Source organism: Strongylocentrotus purpuratus, unplaced genomic scaffold (assembly GCF_000002235.5).
Source record: "Strongylocentrotus purpuratus isolate Spur 01 unplaced genomic scaffold, Spur_5.0 spur5_contig_839, whole genome shotgun sequence".
NCBI lineage: Eukaryota > Metazoa > Echinodermata > Echinoidea > Camarodonta > Strongylocentrotidae > Strongylocentrotus > Strongylocentrotus purpuratus.
In genome coordinates, this window is record NW_022145545.1 from 551,423 (window position 1) to 577,623 (window position 26,201).

Here is a 26,201-nt window from a genome sequence, read left to right on the forward strand (position 1 = left end):
AAGGAATTTTTAATGTATGATATTGATATGTAAACATCAAATACAGAGAAAGGAGAACAACCAAGAATGAAGTAGAAATAATACAGAAACAAATTTAACAATACTTTAATTTTTTTTGGAATGAGGAAATCAGGGAGAAAAGTCAACTGAATGGGAAAGAGAAATTATGACAAAATAGACAAGCTTATATGTGACATGACATGATTGTATGGTGAAAGTGTCACAGAGACTGACAGGATTAAGATACTGCTAAAGTAGAAAGAGAGATATGAATACAAAGAATAAAATAGACAGGTTGAGCAGAGAATAAGAAAGAGAGGAATAGATAAAGAAAGAAAGACAGATGTAATATACAGAGAACAAGAAATCTTACACGGAGAAGCAAAGAGAAATATTCACATAAGAAATAAAAAAGGATAATACAATTGTAATAAAGCTATTTTTCAGAGAATAGAAAAAAATGACCGACAGAGAATGGGAAAAAGATTCAACGACATTGTGAAAGAGATATACAGAGAACGGAAGGGACAGGTGGGGATGGGAGATACATGGATCGCAAATGAGATCGAGGGAGAGAGAGAGAAAGATAGAGAGTAAGAGATAGTGAGCAAGAAAAGAGAAGGGCAAGTCGAGTTAAATGTATTCGGCTGCACGGTCCCCTGCACGTATCGTTCATTATGTTTAAGTGCATTATGCTCTGTTTGGCCGCAGAGTTCCGGTGTACGCGCATTACATGGCGGGATGTGTGTATGGAAGGTGCTACGTGTGGCCATAAAACATCGCCCGCTGATGTGTGCTGTGTATAACCAATATATTCTACTTGTGTAGATATCGTCGTCGTAGGGACAGAATGGGCAGATGCACATGTACTTATTCAGCGGGTATCTTGTCATTCGGATGTGCTTTTTGACTGGATAGCCATGGTAACATGGGTTTTTGCAGAATTATTTATGAAGATGAAATATCATTCCTTCTGCCATACAGTTCACTTGAATGATAGGCCTGAGGTCACAGAGTGAGAATTTAAGATGACAGACATATCTTATCATATATAAGGTTTGCTGAGGGCCAGAAGGGAGTTATCTCATGCTGTCACTCATGCCCTTCTATAGCTCACAGCTGCAGAAGATGTATATATATTTGCATTCATGTAGGAAGGAAAAGGAGAGGCTTTAACAGGTAGTTAGTATGATATGGCAAATATCATACTGGTTAGAATAACAGAAGAACTTAATGTCAACAGGATTCAAAACAGGAAATGTCAGAATATAGACTAAGTATAGAACAAGACAAATATTTACTTGTATCAGGGATGGATTAGATAGGTATGAATGCACAAAAGAAATGCAAATCCAGGAGGAAGAGAGAGAGATAGAGAGAGAGAGAGAGAGAGAGAGAGAGAGAGAGAAAGAGCGAAAGAGCATGGGGGGGGGGGGTCAGGAGGAAAAATGAAAGGAAATAAAATGACGAAGAAGTAAAGAAAGTGACAAAGAATATCCAGAATTTTTTTTTAAAAAAAACGATAGGGGAGACTGAGTGAATGACATTGTGGTAGAAAGAAGCAGAAAGGTATATTAGGGGAATGAGATAGAAAGAGGGCAGGAGGGATTAAGAGAGACAGAGAGATAGAAAGGCAGATAGAGTCGATAGAGGAAGGGGAATACAAGGAAATAAAGTGCAACTTTAAGTAGGAAGGGGGAAAGCAAGTGACCAAGAAATTACAGAGAGTTGTAGTAGGGTAGATTGAGTGAATGAGATCAAGATAGAAAGATGTAGACATATGAATTAGGGGAAGAGATAGGAAGAGGGAAGGAGGGATTAAGAGAGAAACAGAAATAGAGAAAGAGGCAGAGACAGAGACGGGCAAAGAGAGAGAGAGAGAGAGAGAGAGAGAGAGAGAGAGAGACGCACACACACACGTACACAGGCAGAGAGAGGTAGATAGATAGATAGAGAGAGAGAGAGAGAGAGAGAGAGAGAGAGAGAGAGAGATAAAGAGGGGGGGGGCAGAGAGAGGGAATATTGCATCAGATAGGTATTACAGTAGTATAAAAGGGAGCGGACATGTATATTGCAGTCATGGCATATATCAAATGAAATGTCAGGCCGTCCACTTTCCTCTGTGGCAAATTGAACAAATAGACCCATGTTTTCTCTGCTATTCCGCAGTGTATTCCTAACAGAATTACATAATTCAGTATAGCTTGCATCAAGAAATGGGCTTGAGACCATAAAACTATAAATAAATCTTTTCAGTCTGAGGAAGAGAAAAGACTTTGGTTACATTTTTAATATCATGACGTCTGCGTTGCATTTTTGTTTTCTGTTTGTTTCTCTGCCTTTCTATAATCTTTCCTGAGAGGCCCACCTGCTCTATGTGTATACTTCTTTTGCTATCTCTTTTCACTTTTCATTTCTCTCTCATTATTTAAAAAATTTGTGTTTCATATCTATAGATAATTGAATTGAAATAATTCCTATGTTATGATAACGACACATGCACATATATAGTGTATTTTCTATGTGTATGTTTGATTGTGCTGTGCAGTGTTAAGTAAGTTTTGAGTTTTAGTTATTCTTTATACTGTTATTCTGATTGAATTCTGTTGAGAGGCAGAATGCCATATTACTTCACATAATTTGTTTTAAAGATTTAATGCCCTTTTGGCTTTCAACAGACAAATATTATGATTATAGAATTATTATTTTTTTTTAAACAGTATTGAGGAGTTATTAGGGTAGTCACATTATAGTTGCAAGTGCTGCATGGCAAATACAAATAAAATACTGAATTTAAGAGTTGATTTCAATGAAAGTGACATTTGATTGAATTCACTATTTAATATCAAATGCAGATCATTTGAGAGAAGAAAACAAAAATTAAAAACATTTACATTTTTTGAAATCCCCAAACAATGGTGAGAGACTGTTGTCTATCTTTTAATTATAGGCTTTTAAAACTATTATTCATTCTATGTATTTCATCACTGTGCTATTTTACCTCCAAAAAACCATAATGTCATCAACTTTACACTAGTGATTGTATCACTGAAATCTTTATTAAATGAAACAAAAGGACAGCTCTTGAAGATTAGAGCCAGAGGCATTTTAAATTCTATTGCACAATTTGACTTCATTTTCATGACCCAAGCATTCATGTTGAAGATATAATAGGCAATTTGTACATGCAGGAATATGTGAAATGCATTGTACATTAATGACAGTAAATTCTGATCAACGAATTAACCGGTTAAATAGGAGCAGCATTTGCCATGCCAAGCCCATATCTATGCAAATGAGCATACACTTTATCGTCGCCCGTGTGCGTTGAGGCGTGACGGAAACAGGAGACTTTTTTTTCTAAAGCTGTAGAAAGGAATGATTGATTGATTCGCAAGGAGTGGTGATAATCTTGCCGGTATAATCCATGAATTATTTGTGCACCAATGTATTGACATTTGTAGTGGAGGTATAAAACCCACGCCCGCTCTCCCTCTCTCTCTCTTCTCTCTTTCTATCCCTCCGTCCCATTATCATGCGGCGACGATACGTTACAGAAGTTGCTCATTAGTAAGGTAAATGCGAGATGCATGGCGGAACAGCGCATCCATATTTATACTCATTCTGCTGACTACCCTTGATGTTACATGCCTGGCTTCACAGGAGAGTAGTTGAGTCCCGAGACAAAGTCACATCTAATTGGGACACACCATCTATGACCTAGCTGGACAAAATTCTTTATCAAAAAATATTCCAGTTCTGTAAGTTCAATACAAATTAGTTATTGACATGAAACATGTTATATATTTTCCATTTGTATCTCCCAGCATCTCTTCCCAACATTGGGCGACATCAAGCAAATTAGGGGATCAAAAAACTAATGATCTAGCACAACTGCACATATGCGGGTAGATGATTCATTTCTAGATATATGGATTTGGGTTTTGAAAGAAATGATGTATGGCTTTTCCATGATCATTTATTTTGATCAAATATGAGCTTTATTTAGGTGTCCTTCATGCATTGAGGTTTCTGTAGAAAGATAGAATTTCAGCATTAAGGTATAGCTACTCACCAACAATTACAACAACAACAACAACAAATTGTAAACTTTTCAATGAAAGTTTTAAATTCTACGTCATCCACTCAGTAGCATCCATCTTTTGCTTAGGTTTATAGATCACTTTGCTAGAATGGCAGGTTACATTTGAAAGAAAATTAAACATGATTACTTAAACTTTTAAAAATCAACTCAACGATCATTTCAGTTCTCAACTGTATCTTTTATTGATGATAAATAATAAGTTTATTATAGTAATGTTAGCACAATGATGCAACAGGCTATTGACATTACCTAAGATGGAGAGTTCTAGAAAGTCATTGCAATTGTTTTTTCTTCAGTAAACACGATCTGAAATGACCTGAGGAAAGCGTTTAAAATGAGATGTGAAATAGCTGTAAGTTGTTGTTAACGTTGCTCAGACAAAAACGTTGTTTTTGTCATGATAGAATGGGAAAGCTGCAAGGCAAATGTGTTTATTTAATCTGGATTGCACTTTAAAAACAAAATGATGATAACTTCCATTTATATATATCTTTTGAGATGTAAATGGAATTAAAATCATGACTTTACAATCTGAAATGTATCATTTAAGCTCTGATTCTTCACAACAATGATATCTTTTTAAAGAGTAAGTCTAAGTGAACTGTGGTTCAAATTATTCCAATTAATAAAAAAAATTGGTAGATTACTATTAAAATGAGAAAAGAATTAAACCAAGCTAGTAGTCCTTCGGATTAGGACACATGTTCCAAAATGGATGTGGGTTTGATGTGCTTTGAGTGTACAATTTCCCACCTTAAAATGTTTTTGTTCCGAAGTTGATTAGTGTTTGGAGAATGATTCATAATTGGATTAGCTGCTTTGGGACTGCGTATTCAGAGACAGAACTCAGAATAACATGTAATTTTCTTTGCTTGTTACTGGCGAGAAATAAAACACCTTGCATACCTGTTCAAGGTTGTTTCATGGTCTGTCTGAAAACATTGATTGCTTACTTCATTGCTCCAAGTTTCTACATGATGTTTGATAGTACTTTTTAAGAGGTAGCATCTTTTTTTATTAATGCTTTTCTGTTTTTAAATGTAACCAGTCAGACAGAAACAGAAGTAATTGAAATTACTTTAAAAAAGTAAAAGCACTAAAAACTAAGGCATGAATATCTACAGTTATTCAATTTGCGTCACTCCTACATAATTATATATATCATATACTTTTCAAATCTAAATCGATAGCATGATTGTATATGATGATGAAATGTTTAATCATCTCTGTTAAAAGTATAACCAGCCTTTTAGAATGTATATATATCAAGTTATAAATGTGATCATTTACTTATTTATTGATGTATTGTAAATTTATTTGTCCTTTTCTAGGTCCTTCCACTGAGAATGAGAATTTTCATTATACCATGTGTGCACGTATGTTAATAAATAAGTTATTGTGGCCTTTTACCTGCAAATCAACTCAACCCTTTAAAAAATTTATATCTATGAATGTAGTTTATGATGGCTTTGCCGGTTGGTTGAAAGGGAGGCATTTTGATGTACAAGGAAAATATCTAAAAAGTTATGCTTTGTAGATTATACATGTCTGGGGTTTACTCACCAAAATAAGTATGCATGGCCTACAGATTCTGAAGAAAATGGGATCTTTAAAAAAAAAATCTGCATTTTGCATTTTGTGATATCAATTAATTGTTATTTATTGTAAAAAATTAATGTAGGTATGGTTTGGGTGGGTAGTATGGGTTTTTAAAATTTTGTTATAACGGGTTTGAATGCAAGATGGCAAGCGCATGACCCTTGACCTATACCAATTGTTGCTCCATCCTCCAGCCCACCCTCCTCCAACCCACCCTCCTCCAAAACCTTGTTCAGTTAGTTTGGTTATATTACTCTATATCCAGGTTTTGCAAGAGCAACATATATTGTAAGCATGAATGATTTAATGAATGGTGGTGATGGTAATACAATTTGGGTATCTATATATCTCAAATTTGTCATGATTTTGCCAGGAAATTGCTGTGGAGTTAAGTAATATTTTGTGTGCTTCTTTTGCAAATTTAATTGTATGTGTTTGTATGGTGTAGGCAACTCTTTTGATGCTCCAGTTTTAAAATCACCATGTCATTTTTGTTTCTGTACAGAAGGTTACATATTGTTTGCTGAGAGCAAGAAGAGCATTAATTGACAAACTATTACATGGAGTTAATGCACTTCTGACTCTCACCAGATAATGATATGGTTTTATTATTCATCCATAAATTGTGAAGACTTATTCTTGAGAAAATTGTTAATGCATGTAGATTTGTTTTCCTTTTTGGTAAACTTCCTTTAAAAAAAATTAATCATATTTTACCTTCTAACTTTCAACTATATTATCTAATTGTGCTTCCTTCATCCTAAATCTACATTAAACATTCTTTGTTGGCAGAACAGTATCAAATGTCTTGTTAAGCTGATTTGGGTGTAAATTGAAAGTTATTAAGTGTCAAGTTATCAGAATATTTACCCTGAATCTGTTCTTTCCTTTTTTCTACATCCAGGTGTTATGGGTGTGCAAGCTTTGCCGTAAGAAGCAGGAATACCTGACCAAGACAGGACAATGGTATCACGGTGGGACAAAGACACCCCCTTCTACTCCAGGAGACAAACTCAAGAAATTGGCCATGTCAACAGAATCCCTCTCTGCTGTCTTATCATCGGCACCAAGCACTCCTGGGGCAGGAGGTCCTCCAAGCACTCCATCTTCATCGACTACGGCAAGAGCCGGAACAAGGACGACAACGACAAGCCCAGCAACAACGACAACGGTGACAACGACAAGCAAGACAGTATCACCAGCATCATCGACATCATCAAGTCTGAACCTTAGGGACAGAGAAAGACTGAGTGATAGCAAAGCGCCTTCCTTACGTGGACAACTTGGTAAAGATGGGACACCTCCTAGTGGAGGCCAGTCCAAGGGTTTGACGAGAGGTGGTAGCCAACATGCGCCTTTAACACGCCAGCTTTCAAAGGATGATGACTCTGGACCAGGCACTACTAGACCGGTGCATAGACCACACGGTAGAGACAGTCTGAGACATGTGGATGATAGGGATATACGAGGGAATAGAGGGGCAAGGCGTGAGCCTCTCTATGGCTCTAGTGGGGACTTGAACCACAGGGATCAAGATAGACATAGGGATAGGTACCCTCGCAGGGACCGACCAGGCGACCGTGACCGGTCGATTAGTGGTGATAGATATGGACCCAGGCAGGCTGGGGATCGTGCCAACTATGCAGGAAGGGGAAAGCTTCCAGGGCCCGAACAAGAGCCCGACAGTCGCAAGTACCCTGAACCAGATCAATACAGAGATCGTCGGGAACGTTACCCCGAGAATGACAGGTACCCTCCCAGATACCATGAAGGCGATAGGCCAGGAAGGGGCTTTCCTCCTGAAGAACGATTCTACTCTGATGATCCAGAGAGGGATAGGCATAATTACCACAAGGAGCCTGTGTCCAGGACAGCAAGTGGACGTTCCCTGGACCGACAAAGACGGATGTACGACGATCCTCCGCAGGATTTCCTGCCGGATGGATACCCTGACTCTTCTAGTGTTGTAGGTAAACGAGATTCACTCAATAGAATAGAAGGAATGGAACCCCCTTCAGGACCTAGTGAGATTGAGCCTCATATAGAGAGGAGACCTCGTGAGCGAGATAGGAGAGACCACATAACTCATACAGTGCCATCAAATGTTCGCGAGAAAGAGCGTATCCCAAGTGACTTTGGGCCACCACCTGTGCAATATGGAATGCAACGATCCTCTAACTACGGCAGCTCGGCCGGGAAGCGGGGAAACCACGGTCATAGACACGCAAACGCAGGGGAGGACATTCCCGACGCACTATCGCAGGATTTATATGGAGTACGGACTGATGTGACGCCGAAGCAACATCTAGACCCCAGTTCCGCGGCGGGGAAAGCGAGCGCAAAAGATTCGCGCAAGACGGACTCCATGATACGCAATGACTCTCTTAGTTCTGACCAAAGCGAGTGTGTACGCCCGCCGCCGCCTAAGCCGCACAAAGGAAAGGGGATGAGGAAGAGACGTGATTACTCATTGAGCAGTTCCGAGGAGGAAATAAGATCAACGCCAGACTATACCAGCTGTGACGAGGGAGAGATAGAAAGTGGCAGCATCAGTGAAAGAGGTGAGTACAATTATCATAGTCATGCACACATCAATGAGACATCCTCCCTTTGGAGCCAGGAGGGTTTAAACTCTTATACTTTAAAACAAAGTTTATCAATACCCTTCTGGCTCTCACAGACAATATTGCCATCTTTTCTTGTACTTGAAACCAATTGACATCAGTTCACACAAGAATAGATGAGTTTTATTCTAAACTTAATTTAGTATTCATTAAATAATTTCTACAAACTGATTATATGAACAAAGTCATATACTGTTCTTTAAAATAATTCATATTAAAGATTTTTTTTCTTCATGTTACCTCACATAGCAACATTCAAGTAAAGGTTGCATGATATTTTCATATTACTGCATGCGAGTAAAACACTATTGTATTTCATATTGCAGTATAAAATATGTAATTGGAAAACATTTGTCTTTTATGTCAGAAATTGCAAAATTATCTCTTTTTTCTTGCATACAATTGTTATACGCTAATGACAGAAATAAAAACAGAAAGAGAAGCTAGGTGAGAAAAGGGAGAAGGGAAATGAGAAAAGGAAGGGAGACTTTTATTTAAATAACGACACAGATCGGGAAAGAGACAGATCGAGAGCTAGAAAAAAGAAAAGGATGAAAGAAATGAATGAAAGACAGACAAAAGTGATGAGGGAGGAAAGGAGACATCCAACATAAAAATGTAAAATGGAGAAGTTAATAAAGAAAACTAAGAGAAAGGGAGAAGGAAAAAAAAGAGAGAGAAAGAGTACATGCATAGAGGAGGAAAACTATATAAGGTCACCAAAATATATGTAATGAGTATCATGTAGAGTACATCTTCCAAGCCAATCGATTGTACCTGCGCTCTGACATTAATGGCCCCCTAACTAAATCATGTTGGATGCTGTATGTATACTATGTGCATGTAAGCATGCAGCGTCCGGGCCAGCGCAGTGACATGTTTTTACAATATTTGAGAGACTAGGCATCACTCCAAATTAGATTTATTCAGATGTAGAAAATTGCTTGGACCTCGCATGTTTACCGGAATAGGCAGGTAAATACAAAGCCCCAGCAAATACCAATGAGATCGACTCTCTCTCTCTCTCTCTCTCTCTCTCTCTAACCTGTCCACTCTCTCTCTCCCATACTTCTTCATTTCATCAAGACCCAATTTATTGCGGAGTCTAAAATTAGCACAGGGCAAGGTAATGCTTCCTCTTTGTACATTGGATGCAGGCAGCATCGGACTGATTAGTTAGGAGGCCCTCGTGTGTCGAGATGGGGAGAGCGATGACAGGATGGTGGGGCGGGAAAGTCCTCAGGAATACGGGCGTCTGAAAGTGTGTTTAATGATTAATGTCGGGAATAAAAATGTTGAAAGCTAGGGAATCAAGTCACGTAAAAGGTCACTCTCGGAGGGCTCATAAAGGCTTATTCATTTGACCTCAGGCTGTATGATGGAGAGAACAAACAAGAAGTAGGTTACATTTGGGGGATATCAGAATATTCATCCAATTATGATAGCCTGATTAAGACGAATGACATTCAAAGAAGTTTCAGTCCAATGGAGCAGTTCAAATTAAAGTGAATAAACACTATTAGCTAAAAACAAAGGGGTAATATATAATAATTTTCTAAAATTGGAAATGCATGTAGGAATAAAATAGAAACACATTACATGGAAGATTTTTTTCTCTCAAGAATTCCCATATTTTTAAACACAATTACATGTTATTAATGTTCATCTTTCGAAACAATAAATGTGTTAAGTAACGTCTTTTATTTATTTTTTAACAAGAAATGTGATTTTTCTCACATGAGAGAAATGGTACTAAGGTAGTAACTTAAATGCTAGATGTACAATTAAAGAAAGTTTAAGTGATAACAAACCATTATTAATAACAAAAATCAGGGAAAACTGATCTGATCAATCCTTAATTCTCCCAATTACAATTTAATTACATTTTAGGTGAATGTAAATCATAACAGAGCAATGGATTGGCTCTATGGGACTGGTCAGAAGAGATTGATTTATCTAAAAGGGAAAAAACAGTGCTGCGTGACCAGGCACATAACTATGACCAAGTTGTGTGTTGCCCTTCTAAAGCTTCTGGAGCTTTCAAAGCTAAGAAAAACAGTCATAAATTTTGACCAGAACCAAGAAAAGCACATTTTCAACAAAATATGTAACCTTGAGCAGCAAATGGGTTACACCTGTAAATTAGCTGTATCTGGCGCTTTCTTTCATTATTAACAAACTTTAGATTTTATAAAGGTCAATAAAGATGTTTGATTGCAAACAGTAAACGGCGGTTTGAAAAAATATAGATGTGGAATAAAATATGGTAATAAAATTTAGGCATTGTAATGCGGGTTATCAGAGAAATCTTAGTCATGAACTTTTCACCCTCTACATCAATTAGATCAGGTGACAGGACAAAAAAAAGAGGAAAGGAAATTTGAGGAGGGGATCTTGCTGGCCGGATCTGCAGTCTCGTTTCGCCCGTCCCTAGGGATTCTAACACTGACTATTTTCAAACCTCATTAAAAAAGAATCGCTCTCGTGCAGTAGCCGGCAGTCTTGAGCCATATATACCAACTTATCAGCCAGTAATGAATGATTAATGGGTTTTTATCACTTAAAAAGGGCAACAGAATTAATTTGGTATTGATGAATGTGTGTTGAGATCCGTTACAAACTACAAATTTATAAAAGACCTCTGGTTTGAAGCTACAGAGGAATCATGTTTAAATTGAAATCTTCTTTTAAAAATGAGGACAGATGAAGCTATCAATTGCATTATTGTGCCATAATGAATTAAAAAATTGCCCCATTGTATATTAATGGTATTGAATTTCAATTTTTCTTTCTTAGCCGTGGATAAGCATTGTATCTTAATTATCTTTTGCAAGGTTCTGTCAAAAATTGTCATCGTTCTGCATGAAACAATTTCCACTGTAATCATAAAGCTTTCCTTTTACAACCTTTTAGACTACCTAGAACATTCCAGGCACACGTCTAATTTTAGAAGGCTTCTTTTGATTCTCAAACCAGAAGACAGTTCTGCCTATCTTTTTAGAAAAAATCCCTCTTCTATCTTACATTGCAAGCAATAGCCCGAGGTTCTTCCATATCTACCCAAGATCGTTATGCAGGCGTGACGGCAATAAAACCAACCCTGTCATGCGTACCCTGCTCTAACCCAAGATGGATCTCAAAAACCATCAACTATAGCCAAGTTTGGTCAAGGGTGAGGGCCATATGTGGGGCAATGCCCATATGTACTTTCTAATATTCCTATGCCAGGAGACAGAAGGGCGTGTCAGTTAACGCCCTTCTTGCATTCAGCAGGTGGTGGAAGGAATCTAAGACTGTGATGATTAATGGAGGAGGGGCAGTTATGGAAGAGGAGGGGGGGGAGCTGTAGAGTTATGTTCATGAACTTGTTAAGAAACTCCAGGGGATTCTCAGTGATTAGATGATTATGTGTATGAGTGCTGAGTAGTATGTGTGTAAGAGCAGAAAATGACCGTACTAGTATATGCACTGGGAGAAATGACCAGCATTAGTTTACAACAGAATAGCTTCCACTTATAAACTCATAAAACACAAGCTACTACAATTACTGTACCTTTACTTCCCATCAAATAAACTTGTTATTTCCATCATAAAAGACAAATGTTTTCCAGTATTAAACATAAAATGCTTGTGTGCTTTGACTTTTAAGTTGAAATTGGACATGACTTTATGAAACTTAAATTGTATTCATTATAATCGTGAGCTTTATATACTATATGTATTTTTGTGTATGTTTGTCGAGATGAATCTTTGATATAAATCATACAATTTTTTATATATTAAAGATAATACATGCCTTTTATCTGAAGCATGTTATCAAATATGATTTAATCTCTTTTCCACTTATTTTCACTCGTAGAAAATGATTACACTTGTTTATGATGTTTACATATTACTATTTGAGAAATAGTTAACTCTATGTTACTTACTTTTTTCCTATATCATTAAGAATAAATGATTGACATTTATTCTGACATCAATATATAGTTTGTTACTATAAACAGAATGCAAATTTATATGAAAACGTAGTTCTTGCGTGTAGTTGCAGATTGATAAGAAAATCCAAAAATCATGCTTAAATCATTCAAGCATTGACATTATTTGATTTAGACAAATATGGTGAAGAACTTTTCTTTTCAGATTGTACTAGAAGAATTTTGTCATCATGAAAGTATTGTTGCGTCAACTGTGAAATATACCTTTTTAAGTGCATTTTCCCTGTAAAAATGATATTATCGTCAATTTGCATTTGCCTTTAAACCATATAATATTTTCTTTTAATTCAAATTCTTGTGTAATCTATTTTTCTCATAAGCTAGTGAAAACTGATACTTTTTATTCGATGGAAACATATAATCCAGTTCAATGTCTTAAAAATGAACAGTGTTTAATTTTCCATGAAATGCATTTTATAGAAATTATGAACTGTATATAATCCTTTCATTATGATACACACTCAAAACCTTAAAGACAAACATCAGATATAGATATCCAAATATATTTCTAACCATATTTTAATATACTTTGTTGCGTATTTGAACAAACTTATATTCATTATTTTGTCATTAAGAGCAATGCACAATTGACACATTTTCTTGCTCACTGGTGACATATACTATCCAAAAACTTTAACAATTAATTTCAACTTTCATAAAGTGCAATTACAAATATTTGAGTGCATTGTAATATAATTTCCGCTATCACTTTCTTCTTTAAAGTCTTCTCTACCATGACTTAATATCAGTCTGATCCTATTTGTTGTCTTATTGGTAGAATCTTGGTTTATATATACATGAATATATGTATTAATAATGATGTGGGGTACTAAACATTGTTTGGCAGCCTGATATTAATTACACATATTAAAAGCCATTGTCATCTTTCAATCATTCTCCCCATGGCCTTTGGTTTGGTTGCGGCTGGATATAACCTTTAACCCCTAAACCAGGTGAGCTAGACTACTGGGATGAGAGGCTTGGTCCTGAATCTGCTCCTCGACACCATCGATATCATCACCATCATCATCATCTCCACAATCACCATAGCAACCATAATCATCATCCTCGAACCAACAACAACCATGGGCAGACTGCAGCGGATTCTGCCCTAACACTGGTGAGATGCTCCTAGCGGGTAGAAGTCAGCGTGATTAACCCCCACCAATGCTCACTATCTCTTTGCCAAACTATTTGATATCTACCACTTACCCTCTATCCAAAGTAGATCATGCTTTATATACTCAAATGTTTGTGTGAGTTAATCCATTGTTTTCTGTGTGTTTGTCTCTTTTCTTTTTTTATTCCTTTACAAAAATCTTGTCCAATCCCCTCTCAATCACGAAACTGCTGATTTTTTCCAAAACACAAAATTACCCTCTCTCTCAAAAAAACAACAACTTTGAAATGCACGTCTGCTGCCACCAAAATCGACTCCCAAAATGTCCGCCTATCTTGAAATGAATAATCATTTGCGGCTTGTGACCTGATTCTCGTGACCTCAGGGTCAGGGGAGTTAGACATCACATCGAGTCCCGCCACAGCAGGATCCAATAACCATCCAGGGATCCCACCGGGTCATGGGGCAAAGTCGTCCCCCACGGGGGCAGTCGCGCCCCCTTCCTCCTCCCATCACATCCGACACCACTCTGAGTCGGAGATAAACCTAGTGTCGTCCCCTAAGAAAATTGTGCACTTTGGGCGTGGTGAGGCGGGGCACTCCCTGGAGGAGGATGACAGACAGATCAAAGATTCAGGCATCGACACGTGCAGCAGCACCACGCTTAACGAGGAGCATAACCTAGGTGCCAAGGTCAGACGTCAGTTATAACAAAACAAAAATTAAACAAGTCATGTCAAAAGGTCGTTGCTTCATTATGAATCATGCATGCAAGCACGCTCAATTGTTTGTATTGCACCACCTATTCACAGCCATGTTATGCTTGTGTCATACATGTTGCCAGCACGGTAATCATTTGCATGATAAATAGCTATTATTCCAATTTTTATCATTTTTATATCTAAAGGCACCCTCCATTAAATCGACCAACCACAAACATGTTTATCTTTCATAATCTTATACTAAAAGATATTGGTCAATTTAACAAGTTTAAAATATAGCCACAAAGTATCTGCATTTTGATAGCAGTGGAAGAAATTGTTTATTTAAAAAATATATATTTAGTGTCATATTTTATGCCAGCAAGGGCAGTTTGCCGAAATAGGGATCACCTTTTTTGCACCTTTAAAGAATTGTTCAACTTTTCTTGCATTTTGGATATGCACAGATTGATGCAAAATCTTTGTCTTTTCCAATTTCATCTTTTCCAGTAATCTTGACAAATAAATTTGCTTGAATTTGAAAGAAGATTAATACTATTTTGCATACAAAAGAATATACATAGTACTTAAATTTTGATGATGAAATAACCACAATTTTGTCATTATCACTGAATGCACTAATGCATGACGGAGGATTTCTCACAAGATGAAATATTGCATCATAAAATATAACATTTCCAACCAGTATCTTCTGGAACTTAATAAGGAGGAATAAGTGCTTTCCTATATATTTTGTTACTAAGTCTTGCTTGCATGTGCCTCATTCAAGATAAAAAAAAATCAAGCTTTCATGTTATATAAAGAGATACAAATCATATATCAGCTTTTTATGTATGGCTGCCTTTTCTTACGTTCATTGAAGCATGACATTTGACCTCTGACCTGTGGCACTAGGTCAGATCTTGCTGTGGTGTCGTCAAGCTGATGATTTCAAACCTGAGTTTAAAATTTCAAAAAGTTTTTAGCGATTTCAATACTTTTATTCCCGATTTTGTCCATTTCTGCCTCAAATTTTACTTTTTGTTGAAGTTTTGTTTTGACATGAGTTATTTATGATGTGTTCTATCTCTGTTTTGTTGTTTTGAGTGCTGAAGTATCGTATTTAGATAGATTTTCAACCTTTTCTGACCTCTCAATTTAACAAAAATACACACCATATAGTAGAATCACCTTTTTCTAGTTGCTATCTGTCCCCCTCCGCATTTGTCATCAGTATAAAAGATAGCTCAATCTTTTGTAATTGTCCTTTTTTTCACTTTGTAACCTTTTGACGCAAAGGCATGGATGGATATTTAGAAAATAGGTAATTTAGGTTTTTAGATTGATCTCACTATAATACAAAAATAAAAAAGAAATATAGAATCCCATCGGTTCCACCCACCTAATATGGGCTTCAATGTCCTGTCAATTAATAATTGTGGATTTAAACATAAAGCAGTACATCCAATCCTAAGCCTCTAAAGCAGTTTGCAATTGTCTTTTTTTCGCTTTGTAACCTTTTAATGCAAAGGCATGGATGGATATTTAGAAAATAGGTAATTTAGGTTTATAGATTAATCTCACTATAATACAAAAATAAAAGTAAAATATAGAATCCCATCAGTTCCACCCACCTAATCTGGGCTTCAATGTCCTGTCAATTAATAATTGTGGATTTAAACATATAGCAGTAGATCCAATCGTAAGCCTCTAAAGAAGTTTACGGATAATATTATCTTATAATGAGTACCTACGCCCTTTCAATAGTCTCTTTTCTCTTCCACATCTCAATTCTTTTCCCCTGTTATTCTTTTTATACTGTATCTATCATGCAACATCCTATTTTTACATCTCTTTTCCGTCTTTGAAAACCTCTTTGTGTGATCTCCTATATTTTATTTTTGAGATGTTGTGCTACTTTATATTTTTCATAATGATCTTTTACTTGTCCAGCTTATTTCATTTCCTTTTTCTTGATTTTGTATTCTTGTAGTAAGTTTCTAAATAAAATACAGCAAATATGTAAAAATTTACTTTATTTCTTAAACCCCATTTCTCTGCCACTTTGTTAGTGCCCTTAGGTTCATATCTCTATTTCTGCCCTCTCCCAGTCTTTGCCCCCCCCCTTCTCTCTTCATATCTCTCTATTTTTCTTATAGTTTTCTTTCATTAAAAAAGATCTTGAACTACTAAAAACATTTACTATTTCATCTTAGAATTCATGAAATTTATGACTTTCATTTTCAAACATTCATTATGTGTGTTAATCCACCTTATCCAAAATTAATTTGAGAAGCATTCTCATTAACCCATACTCATCCAAGATATAAGATTACTTTGATCAATGATGACATCGCTAAGTCAATATCATAGCTTCAATTTCAAGGTTCACTGATCCCATCAAAACGATTTGTCATAAGAATTTTTTTATTTAGATAATCATTATGAATCCCGCTTTACCACTTGACTGCCAGGAAAACTACCCAAAATGTTAGATACTAATGAAATGTAAATTAAGAATCACCTTCCCAAATTAAGATTTTCTTCCTATCAGGAAAACTACCCAAAATTTTATAGATACAAATTAAATGTAAATAAAAAGAATCTTCTTCCTAATTTAAATTTTCTTCATATTTTGGCCAACCAACCACTTGTAGGCTATGAAAGCAAATGGACTTGATGTGCTCCGCCAATCGTTACTTGATGAAGAAAGCTTGGTAATTGATTTCAAACATTTTTACCCCTTTGTATATCTCTCTAACAAGTGGCCTGTTACTCAGTAAATGGACTAAATTCCTTTATATTTAACCGGCTTGTAAAAGCAGTGTGAGAATACACAAATTGAAATCCATGAAAAAGTAGGGATATGTTAGCAGGTAAGTTCCAATGTCAGTGAATATGTGTAACAATACATTTGATCAAGATATATACTTTTATAAGAAGTTATATGTTTTACCAGCCCCTTTAACTATATAATTTTATAAGAAGTTATATGTTTTACCAGCCCCTCTATCTATATATATAGTCACCAAAACTATGTAATCATTATGATTTTAGGAAACAAGTTTATAAGTCAAGAACTCAAATCTCTCTAGATTTATTGAATGTGAATTTTAAAAAAGCATTTGAATCAAGATTTTGTAGCAGTCATTTGATGGAAAGTTTCACACACTCATCTGTAACACCTCTCTACCTCATTGGTATTGTCTTAATCCTGTGTGAGATTGTTTCATTCCATCATTAGCTATAAACCCATCCCATCTGAATGTTAAGAACATGGTGCAAACATTCAAACAAAATGTAATATCTTTTGTAGCATATTAATTTTGGAAGTCATGATGTCTAACTAATACAAAAGGCTGTTGTTTTTTGGATTATTTTGAAAAAGAAAGTTATGTGCTTTGACTATTGATACATTTTGGGATGTTTGCAACCATGTTCTGTTGTTGTTGTTGTTAAAATAAAATGAAAATAGAATGAAAATTTGTGTCCATATTGCTCCTATCTCTGTTTCATACATGTATGTCTTGAACAATCATTTTGTTATTGTAAAGTGTGCTTTCATTTCATGGCTAAGTGCATTTATCACTTTGGTAGTATTTAATATGTTGTTTGATGTGCAGAATATCATTGATTTTCTTTATTTGAAATTTAAGATGAACTGCACTAGAATAATTCAGACTTTCAGTTTTGCGGAGAAGAGCATTAATTCTATATCAAATGATATCAGATTACATGCTTCTGTCTCCAAACAGCCTATAGCCTTCATTCAAAAAAAGAAATGTAAACAGAAAAGATCTTTAAAGAATTAATGATTCTATAAAAGATACGCTCCTTGAGTATTCTGCATAAATTTGAAATGATAAGTTAACAAGTAATAACATATTTTAAAACAGTCGTGTTCCCTTTAACCATTAGCACTTTATGTTTTAACTTCTTTTAATTTAAGGTGATAGAACAGTATGCAACTTACATATATATACCAATCAAAACTCACTTATTCATTTTCTTGTGGAATTGCCAGATTTTTGTGTTTCAATTTCAAATATAATTCTGATTTGAATCAATTTATGCATGTATATGTTCCTAAATGTTTTCTTTGTGAACAATATAACTACCAAATTTTGTATCATTACTAACTATTCTAGTAATTAAATTTGTTACAAGCTGGAACAGAATATTTTGCAAACATTACTGTAGACTACAGTGTAATATTTGTGCATGCTAACAATCCTCTAAACAATGTAACCTGTATGATTTACAGTACCCTGTGAATTGGCAACCTGACATGGATAACAACGTCCTCATTGGTCAGATGGTTCTAAGAAAGAACCAATCAGAAGCTTGTACACATCAAGACTCCAGTGCCATTCTAGGGTTAAAGGTCATTGGTGGGAAGATGAAGGAGGCGGGGCGACTGGGGGCGTTTATCTCCAAGGTTAAACGAGGTAGCATAGCTGACACCGTGGGTCATCTAAGGGCAGGTCAGTTTAGTTTACAATTTTATTAAAAATGTTATCTTGTATTTTCAATGAGCTAATGATCTTTTTTAGTATTACCATCTTTATAGAATTTACCATAAACGTTTTTTATGAGGCATTTTTTCAAACATTATTTTTTTTTAAATTTGATGCAGCAGAAAGTCATAATTTCTGTAACCGAATGATGATCCAACAACTTTGTAATTTTGTTTGTTGTATTTCCCATTTTAATGTCTTATCCATATTTCTAAGAAATATTTAATTCCTTTTTTTTTACTTTGCACATTTTATTAAAGATTTTCAGATCATTTATTGTAGCCATGGTCTTATATGTCTGCTGAAAATGTGTCAGGAACAAATGACTGGGGTAGGGGGGATTTCGTTCTTGATTCACATATTCTTGCATGGTATCTAATTTTGAAATTCATGACCCTTTTTAATTCATAAAAGTAAGACAAGCTTTTCTTTCAGCACAGAAACTGAACACAACACCAGGACATCGGTGTTTTAAATGAACAGTATTGAAATGTCTGAGGGATTTTGGAAGATGCCACCCCAAGTATGTATCTCTGACATTCAGAAACTTTGGATTTGTCATATTTATGTATTTTGTTGTTGTTGCTTACCAGGTGATGAAGTTCTCTCATGGAACGGTCACAATCTTCAAGGCAAGGATCTTAACGAGGTCTACAACATCATCTTTGAATCTAAGAGCGAACCTCAGGTTGAGCTTGTGGTTGCAAGACCAATGGGGTAAGATTGTCAAGATGTAGCTTAGTCCCTTACTTACTTGCCATGGGCTGCAAATCAAGCTCAGAGAATTAATTTGAGTGTCAACCATTCTTCCTGACAGTGTAACGGATACTATAGTTGGAGTATATTTCAGTGTGATACATTTTTATATACCCAAATTAATCATGACGCAAGCTATTACAAGTTGGAACTTATCTCCTAAAATCAAATTAATGTCAACTGTTGCAAAACGTGGCAGTTCTCAAGGGATAGATATTACTCTTTCTCCTTTATATTACTACTATCAACTTCTAATGTCTTTCATATTTTCGGTATAATATATCAAGGGTGATGCTACTTATGCTCCGGTGGCACTTGCTCCATGCTTTATAACGTCAAAGATAAAAGAATTATTAGGGTTAGGGTTGTAAATGGGTTTTTTAGGTTAGGTGTATAGGTTTTGGGTTTAGGTTAGAATTGGGTACACCTGTAACATTAGGATCTAGGTTTGAGGTTAGGACTTTAGTTAGTACAGGAAAATCCACCATGGAGCTGTGAATGCCTGGGCTTGTGTCGCAGAATCGTTTTAAGGAGACTTTATATAAAAAGTTAATGCCAGGCAAAATCAAAAGATCTGTACTAAGAGGACTGATTAACAACAACACAGATCTAACTGGATGTTCCTTCTTTGAAGTATATGATCTGTGAATACAGCATGAGATAACTTGGGCTGGGTTTTATTGAAAATATGTGTATACTGCAATAAAGTCATATTCAAGGGTTTAAGTTTTGCTGCCACTGTTTCATCTGCTGAGAAGCAGGAGGCGTTAACTTCTATCGCACATTGAGAGCCTCAAGGCATTAATTCCCTGTAAAAGCATATGAGTTAATGCCCTTTTGCCTCTCTGCAGTTGATATAACAGAGTTAACATCCTTCTTATAATACTGAGACTGAGCCTTTTAACTTTAAAATTACCTCTTATGTGAGATCCCTTATGCCACATTTGGATTTCTTAAAAGGCAGTTATAGCTAAAGCTTCACAATGGTTTTGAGATTCCTTACATGATTCTAGAAATACATAATGATGGTTATATGATAGTTTTATGGCTAATTGAGACTATATGTGGCCATGGGGATCTTTTAAAATGCACTCTGCCAGCCTAGAAATAATCCATTTCCGCTTCAATCCGATCGGAAGTAGGATACCTTGGTCTCGACAATGGTTTTAAAACATTGGTATTCCCTACGATGTATGATAATATTCCTGCAAATTCACACACTTAGGACAGCATCTGAAGAAATTGTAGACATATTCTAAAGTTTATTGACTTTTTGTTCTGACTTTAATTTTCCTGCAGAAGTGAGATACCTCCTTCTTCCAGGGACAAAATAGCGCAGTTCCAGTCGCCGAGACCAGACTCTATCATGAAGAGAAGCAGTCAAAGTGAGTTACAATGTGAGCCAAGAAACAAACTACTATCATCACAATTATAATATAAGAAAAATGCACTGCGTATAACCATATTTTTGGTATTGATGGGGAAATAATCGCAGAGTCAGAAGAAACTCACACTAATTCCAGAAATTATAAGCAAATGTTTGACAACTGATTTGGTAGAATTTAAAAAATGCACTGTAACTATATTTTTGGTAATGATGGGGAAATAATAGCAGAGTCAAAAGAAACTCACACTAGTTCCAGAAATGTTAAGCAAATGTCTGACAACTGATTTGGTATACAATATCTAATGGTTAAGGGAGAAGCAAAGAATAATTCAGGAAACTTAGCTAGCAGGCCTGTGTACAACATGTGGCCGCACTGGTAAATGTGAGTTGGGTTTTGTTTCAGTGAATGTGATTTTTTTAGCAACTTTTGGTACCTTAACATCTAGCAGGTCCAAAAAATCCATCTTTTGCATAAGAAGTAACTCATACTTACATGTAGCCTTAAGCCATTTTCTTTTTAGGTTCAGGTCTTTTTCAAGATTAAGATAATTTTGAGTAAGGATGTGTGAAGTTTTTTACATGCTTCACAGTCTTCAAAAATTCATCAAGGTATTAAGAGACATTTGATCATGAAATAACAACATTTATGCCTTTCAGGTTCGAGTGGGTATGAATCCAACAAACCGAAGGAAGAGGAGGAGCCTATGCCGATCGTTAGTAGGGTCAAGCGGCCCTCAGTGACCATCACTAGCCCAGGAAGCCCTGGTCTGCCAAGAAGAAACACATCCCCTACTGCCTTGGGTGAAATTCAGGTAAAGCACCATTCATATTTTTAAACAAATTTCTAAATAACTTCCCCTTTATAGCCTTTAACATGAAGTGTGGGTATTATCAAAATCTAAACATTCTACTTCTGGATGCATCATATTATCTGTGTATATCTGTATTCTATGCAATTCAAATTTTTGACAACTACACATACATTGGTAGCAATACTATTTCATTCCTACAGTGTAAAAATCACCTAAAAAATTGATTTGTGTACAGCTAGTATGTATAAAATCAATGTCAAACACTTTACATGATATTATATGGGTAAAACAAATATGGGGTATATAGAAGAAGAAACAAAACCTCACATGTGGCATTAATATTAATTGAGACTGTAATTAAACTTGCAGTATCTCTTTATAGAAGTGTTATTTGAAGCTCATATTTGAATAGAGTATAGCCCATGGAACCCCTTAGGAACCCCCAAGATACAGAACAAAATATTCCTTGGTGATAGGTATGCTTTCACAATTGTAATAACTAGTTATAGTAACAGTAAAGACAAGTTTTGTCATTTCGAAGATGTGGGTACATATCCCACTGCTGCCATCTGACAGTAAGGACGACCCTTCAATCACTGTAGTCGTACAGCTACCTGACCATTTGTTAAGGGTATAGTTGTGCACAAGATGTAGTGCTGAGAGGGGCAAACAACAACAAACATTAAACATAAACATGCCTCAAGAGGGCAGCAACACAATGAGAAAAGAGGTAAAACAGTCTGGAGAATACATGCATAAATGCTGTTGCTGACTCTCCAGGATATACAACATTTACCACCCTTTGCATAGCAGGGTTTAAATCTGCCTTGTCATTTCTGATAAATAATAATGATAAAGCTGCATTTATAATGAGCACGTAGCCATCCCAGGGGATACTCAAGGGGCCTACCAAGTAGTATTATAATACTCTTTTATTTATGACATATACATGCATTACCCTGGGATATATGTATCTTAGAATTGAAAAGTAAATATTTTAATGCTCTTTCTATATGTTCATCTTTTTTTCCTTCAGATCAAACTTTGGTACGAAAGCAATAATTACCTGATCAACATGACAGTCTTGACAATGCATGGGGCTCAGCCAAGAGACACAGGGGATCTACGCAATCCCTATGTTAAGGTCTTCCTACTACCAGATAGAACGTAAGAAGATACATTTCACAAGAAGAGTGATTGATGTGTTGAATGTGTAAGGCTTGATATTACATGAACAACTAGACTTATAGTCTACTTCAGATTGAAAGAAATAAAAGATGTTTAATGGAAATATATTGTTTGTGTTGAGTGCACAAGACATGATACTGCAGGTACCATTCGTCATAACTTTCTCTAAGGGATTTGCAATATCAAGAAAGAGACAAGTACGTTCCCAGTCACAGCATCAAAAGAGAAAAACACCTCAACTGTTGGTTGTTAAAATACATCTGGGGATGTTTTATGACAAAAACCATTGGCGTATGACAGCCACAAGATGGCGCTCTACCTTCCTAGCAATGAAGTAAAACAAATTATCGTCGGCCTTATGCCAAAAGGGCCTTAACTGCTTTCGGCCATTCCGAGATAATCGCGTTTAAAGGTTTTGGCCTCTCTAATAATCAAAAGTTTGTGGTCGCTTTTTTGCTTTTGAAGCCAATTTCGATAAATGTGTTAAGTTATTAAGTTTTTCATGAAATGTGTTAAATTTGTTATAAAATATTCAGAATTGTACATGCTATGTGCAAAAAACATGTTAGGGCCTTTTTGGCATAAGGCTTGAATGTAGCGTATTTATGCCAGAAGGGCCGTAACCTACTCGGCATTATGCCAAAAGGGGCGTAACCTACGCGGCATTATGCCAAAAGGGCCTTAACCTGCCGTTATCGTACGCGTAACTATGCGCGTAACTATCCGCGCGTACGCGCGCATAGTTAGCGCCCTTTTGGCATAATGAAATTTTCTTGTTTCGCAACACCTTTGGTTTGCCAGAAAGGCCCTCCTAAGGCAAATGGATCATCCGTGTAGGTTAAGGCCCTTTTGGCGTAAGGAAAAAGTTGAGATACGCGTTAAGGCCCTTTTGAAATTCATAATTATCTTCATAAATAAATCGAATTTCAACAAGTGAAGCACATCATTTTAAAGAGAATGATGAAATATACAAGGTGATGTTAATAACTCAATAACCACCAAAATCGGGTTAAGGCCCTTTTGGCATAAGGCCGACATTATGTAAATGATACTAAACCTAAATACATATATGCTTCTGGTGTAATATTCATTTATATTTGTATTTATATACAAATCAAATATTAAGTTGATGTGGCAGCACTACTATTATCCACTTACTCCACATCTTCTGTAGATGTAATTTCATTTTTTATTTTTTATATTTTTTCTTCTTCAGTGAGGAGACGAGGCGACGGACCAAGACCATTCAGAACACACTCAGCCCCAAGTGGAACCAAACCTTCACCTTTGGCCCCATCAAGAGGGCAGATTTCAGGGGTCGTGACCTGGATGTCACCGTCTGGGATTTTGAACAATACGGTGCTAAAGAATTCCTGGGACAAGTAAGCATCATTTACTTTTATGAAAGAATAGCATGAATGGAACAAGTGATTTGAAGGGACTTGGTAACATTGTTCAGATGAGAGAAAATGGTGCCAAGGTAGTGACTTCAATGCTAGATGTACAATTAAAGATAATCTGAAAGTTTGAGTGGAAACAGACCATTATCAATCATACAAATTTGGAAAAACTGATCTGAACAATTCCTAAATTCTCCTAACTATGTTATTATAATTAAATTAAATTTTAGGTGAATATAAATCATCTTAAAGCAATGAATTGGCTCTTTGAAACATTTAAAGATTTTTAAAAGCCTGTTTTATGTCTTAATATTATTTCATGGAAAAATGGTTTGGAGAATTTACTGTTAGAGGGAGTTAAACATTGATGCCTTCAAAGAAAACTATAAATATCTTTGTAATTTGAGCATTTTTAAAGCATTTTTTTGCATGTTCAATAGTGGGTTAGTAAAGTAGGAGGAATGTAATGAGTAACATCTCATATAAAAATTAGGCAATTTTTGTCATCAATCTTCAACAATGTTGACGGTTCACTTTAAGAAACTAAAAAGACTGAACTAACTAATCTGAATTTGAATCGTCTTTCCAGAGTATTTAGCAAAAAATGATCATGAGTAGTGAGGAAAATGATGATAAGAGGTACTTGATTAGATTATAGATAGGTGGGGGTAGTGCCATGTGAGTAAACATTAAGGTCTATTTTGCTTGCATGATCTAAGTCAACTTTATGAAACCAACTGTGAAAGGAAAAGTTGATTTTAATTATTCAATGTGAGCTTATAATTCATTGTCAAGGTTTAATTTCATTTGCAGAACTGGGCAGAAGCTTTGAGTAATGATTCTTTAGAATGCAAAATATTTGAATGAAAAAAGTTTGGAGTTATAACAATTTTGAACAATGTTTTCCCAAACACATATTCTAGGTGACATTCTTGCTCACAATTAACAAATTACTGCCTTTAAGATTTAAATTGTAACATTGTCTTCTTTTTACCTTCCTAGATGATGCTTCCCCTAGAGGGAGCCCCATTTGACGGCCAGTCCCACTGGTACTCCCTCTACCCCCACGGCAGCTCACGCCACCAGCCGTCCTCACCACCCCAACAACCTCCTCCACCGCCTCAACCCAAGAAACAACTCCCGCTCACCACGAACAACAACGGCAACCCTAGGATGCACGACATGATCGACAAGCGCGAGATGATCGGCAAGCACGAGATGATCGGCAAGCATGATATGATCGGCAAGCGCATGGCTCAGGAGAACGGTAACATGCGAGAGAAGCTCTCGCCGAGCTCGGTTGGTCGTATCACCGATAGCGATGTCTCAGACTTTGATGATGGATTGACAGGGCTATCAGGTATATGATGCGTGATTTGAGTGGAGTTAGTAGAGGTGCTTATAGATAATGTTGATGAACCTAATTCTAACCCCTTCTGTGTCAACTTTTTTAAATTAACAAAAAATTGTCATAATGAAGTTTCAGTTATGACTTGTATTGCTTTGTTTCAATGTGGTGATTGGCATAAAGTCATATGTTTAGAGTCAGAGGGGCATTAACTCTGTTTTAAAGGGGGTGAAGCATGGCAAGTACTGGTTAACGCCATCTACGACTTCTTTTGGACGAACAGCATGTAAACGAATGGACTTGATTAATAGTCAGCGCGCTAGCGTTCAGGAAACAGACCAACGTTCTCATCACCCTTCGCGTATTTTGCACGCACGTGAATACAGCGGTCGCATCGTCTGAAATCGTATTATACCTGATTGGCCCCGAGTCAGGCCACGAGAAAGACGCGTAGTCTCATCATGCTACACCTCCTTTAAAGAGTATGGTTCCTTTCTGGCTCCAAACAGACCTAATATCTTCCAGGGGACCAAACCTCTAATGTACCTATTTCTGTTTCTGGAAGAAGAATGTAGCCATAAATTCTCGGTTCAAACACTTCTTCAAAATTCTCTGGTGGTGTTTGCCATACATGGCTCAGAAGGGGTTC

General features: G+C 36.2%; 1 protein-coding gene across 4 annotated transcripts in view; it reads left to right on the forward strand.

Annotated features, from left to right (window-relative positions):
• Positions 1 to 6,635: 6,635 nt before the first annotated feature.
• LOC115918707 (regulating synaptic membrane exocytosis protein 2-like) overlaps positions 6,636 to 26,201 on the forward strand; it is a 58,957-nt gene continuing 39,391 nt past the window's right edge. The window contains exons 1-10 of one of the 4 annotated variants that reach the window (XM_030987616.1): positions 6,636 to 8,265; positions 13,277 to 13,443; positions 16,802 to 16,861; positions 18,409 to 18,628; positions 19,255 to 19,378; positions 20,717 to 20,814; positions 21,462 to 21,616; positions 22,653 to 22,783; positions 24,021 to 24,186; positions 25,207 to 25,564. In XM_030987616.1, coding sequence (XP_030843476.1) covers positions 6,732 to 8,265; positions 13,277 to 13,443; positions 16,802 to 16,861; positions 18,409 to 18,628; positions 19,255 to 19,378; positions 20,717 to 20,814; positions 21,462 to 21,616; positions 22,653 to 22,783; positions 24,021 to 24,186; positions 25,207 to 25,564 — 3,013 coding nt within the window. In that variant the 5' untranslated portion in view covers positions 6,636 to 6,731. Of the gene's footprint in view, positions 8,266 to 13,276; positions 13,444 to 13,828; positions 14,137 to 16,801; positions 16,862 to 18,408; positions 18,629 to 19,254; positions 19,379 to 20,716; positions 20,815 to 21,461; positions 21,617 to 22,652; positions 22,784 to 24,020; positions 24,187 to 25,206; positions 25,565 to 26,201 lie in introns of all 4 variants that reach the window. The other 3 variants (XM_030987606.1, XM_030987619.1, XM_030987612.1) reach the window with 3 other exon arrangements.